General features: G+C 42.8%; 1 protein-coding gene across 1 annotated transcript in view; it reads right to left on the minus strand.

Moving 5' to 3' along the window:
• Positions 1-835: 835 nt before the first annotated feature.
• The window catches only part of TMIGD1 (transmembrane and immunoglobulin domain containing 1), an 18,288-nt gene continuing 17,285 nt past the window's right edge, over positions 836-1,838 (minus strand). Inside the window, exon 5 of the mRNA XM_011940861.1 lies at positions 836-1,003. Coding sequence (XP_011796251.1) covers positions 870-1,003 — 134 coding nt within the window. The 3' untranslated portion in view covers positions 836-869. The remainder of the gene's footprint in view (positions 1,004-1,838) is intronic.

Raw genomic sequence — 1,838 nt, forward strand, 5'->3', positions numbered from 1 at the left:
TGAGGCTACAGTGAGCTGTGATCATGGCACTGCACTCCAGCCTGGGAGAGAGAGTAAAACTCTATCTCAGAAAGAAAGAAAGAAAGAAAGAGAGAGAGAGAGAGAGAGAGAAAGAAAGAGAAAGAAAGAAAGGGAAAGGAAGGAAGGAAGGAAGAAAGGAAGGAAAAAGGAAGGAAGGAAGGAAGGAAGGAAGGAAGGAAGGAAGGAAACAACAACAAAAATATGCTTGGGATTGGAATAGGGAGCGGAGTGAATTGCTTCTTGAGAGACATGGCTGCCCTGTTACTATGTGTTCCAAGGAGAATGCCCCTTGGTGAATGATGAACTCAGCCTAGGGCTTTCTGCCATATTTGCTCTTCTTTGGCACTGGCTTAACTGGCAGAGTCAAATGCATGGCATTAATCTATGCATGCACATATTCTGAATCATACCAACCAATGAGGATAACTACTTTATAGTTCAAACCCCAGCCCACTACAGCCAGGGCATGTGGCTGTAGTCCAGAGGTGAGCAGCCAGTGCCATCTTTTTCATGCAGATCTCTGAATCTAGAGCAGATGTTCCTCCTTATGCTTATTTATTATACCACAGGTACCATAGCAACAATAAAGGGAAATTTAAAAGGAAGGAAAATCAGCCCCCAATTCCCTACCCCTGGCAACACAGCTATTTTCAATTCAGGCTTTGCCCATGTGCACTTCTCTTCTTTGTAAATCTGTACTTATAATATACCATGTAATTTTTATTCCCTTGAGCAATTGTATTTTAAGATCTCATGGTAGAAAGACCAGATTTGACTTTGCCAAGAAGGGTTCCTAACTGAAGTAACTTGTATTTCTAGCTTTCTGCCTTTATTCAGATGATCGTTTTTCACTTAAATAGCTCAGAATACTTAGATACCTCCATTATTTTCTTTCTTCTAGCAATCAGTCCAAAGCACAATGTCAGAAAGATCACAACACATGCAGCAATAATGGGCTCTACTGGTACACTCACAGTTTTATCTGTTGGAAATGCAAACACAGGGAATAAGAATGAACATTTATATACTTCCAGTACATCCCAGCAATGGTGCCTTGAACTTTATGTATATCATCCCCTTAATTAAACCTTCTCAACAATCTCAAAAGATAGGTATGATTGTCCTCATTTCACAGGTGAGGAACCAGGGGCTTTGAGGGGTTAGAATGCTTGTCCAAAGTCATAGAACTAGGCCGGGTGCAGTGGCTCATGCCTGGAATCCCAGAACTTTGGAAGGCCAAGGCGGGCAGATCACTTGAGGTCAGGAGTTCAAGACCAGGCTGGCCCACATGGTGAAACCCCATCCGTACAAAAAAAAAAAAAAAAAAATAGCTGGGCATGGTGGTGAGTGCCTGTATTCCCAGCTACGTGGGAGACTGAGGCAGGAGAATTGTTTGATCCTGGGAGACAGAGGTTGCAGTGAGCCAGGGTCGCACCACTGCATTCCAGTCTGAGTGACAGAGCAAAACTCTGTCTCTCCAAAAAAAAAAAAAAAAGGTCACAGAACTAGTAAATGGCAGAGGCAGGTTTTGAATCAATTCCTTTGTGGATTAATAATTTATTGTAATATGAGTAACTCCCCTAAAACAAGTAGGCCATTTTGTACTTCCTTCACCCACAGTTTTTGCCACACACAGAGCAGAATTAGATTGAAGTCAACGGTTTTGCCTGGATTTTGAAAAGCCCAAAATATATTGGGAAGTATCCCGGGGTGGGTGAGGGAAGAGTGGGAGGAAGGCTTTGAGAGCAAGAAGAGAAAGGGTAGAGAGTTTTCTGGACTAAGAAGGAGAGAGAGGTCTGTGGGCCTCAAAAGCAGTG

Source organism: Colobus angolensis, unplaced genomic scaffold (genome assembly GCF_000951035.1).
Source record: "Colobus angolensis palliatus isolate OR3802 unplaced genomic scaffold, Cang.pa_1.0 Scaffold193, whole genome shotgun sequence".
In the NCBI taxonomy this organism is placed as follows: Eukaryota; Metazoa; Chordata; class Mammalia; order Primates; family Cercopithecidae; genus Colobus; species Colobus angolensis.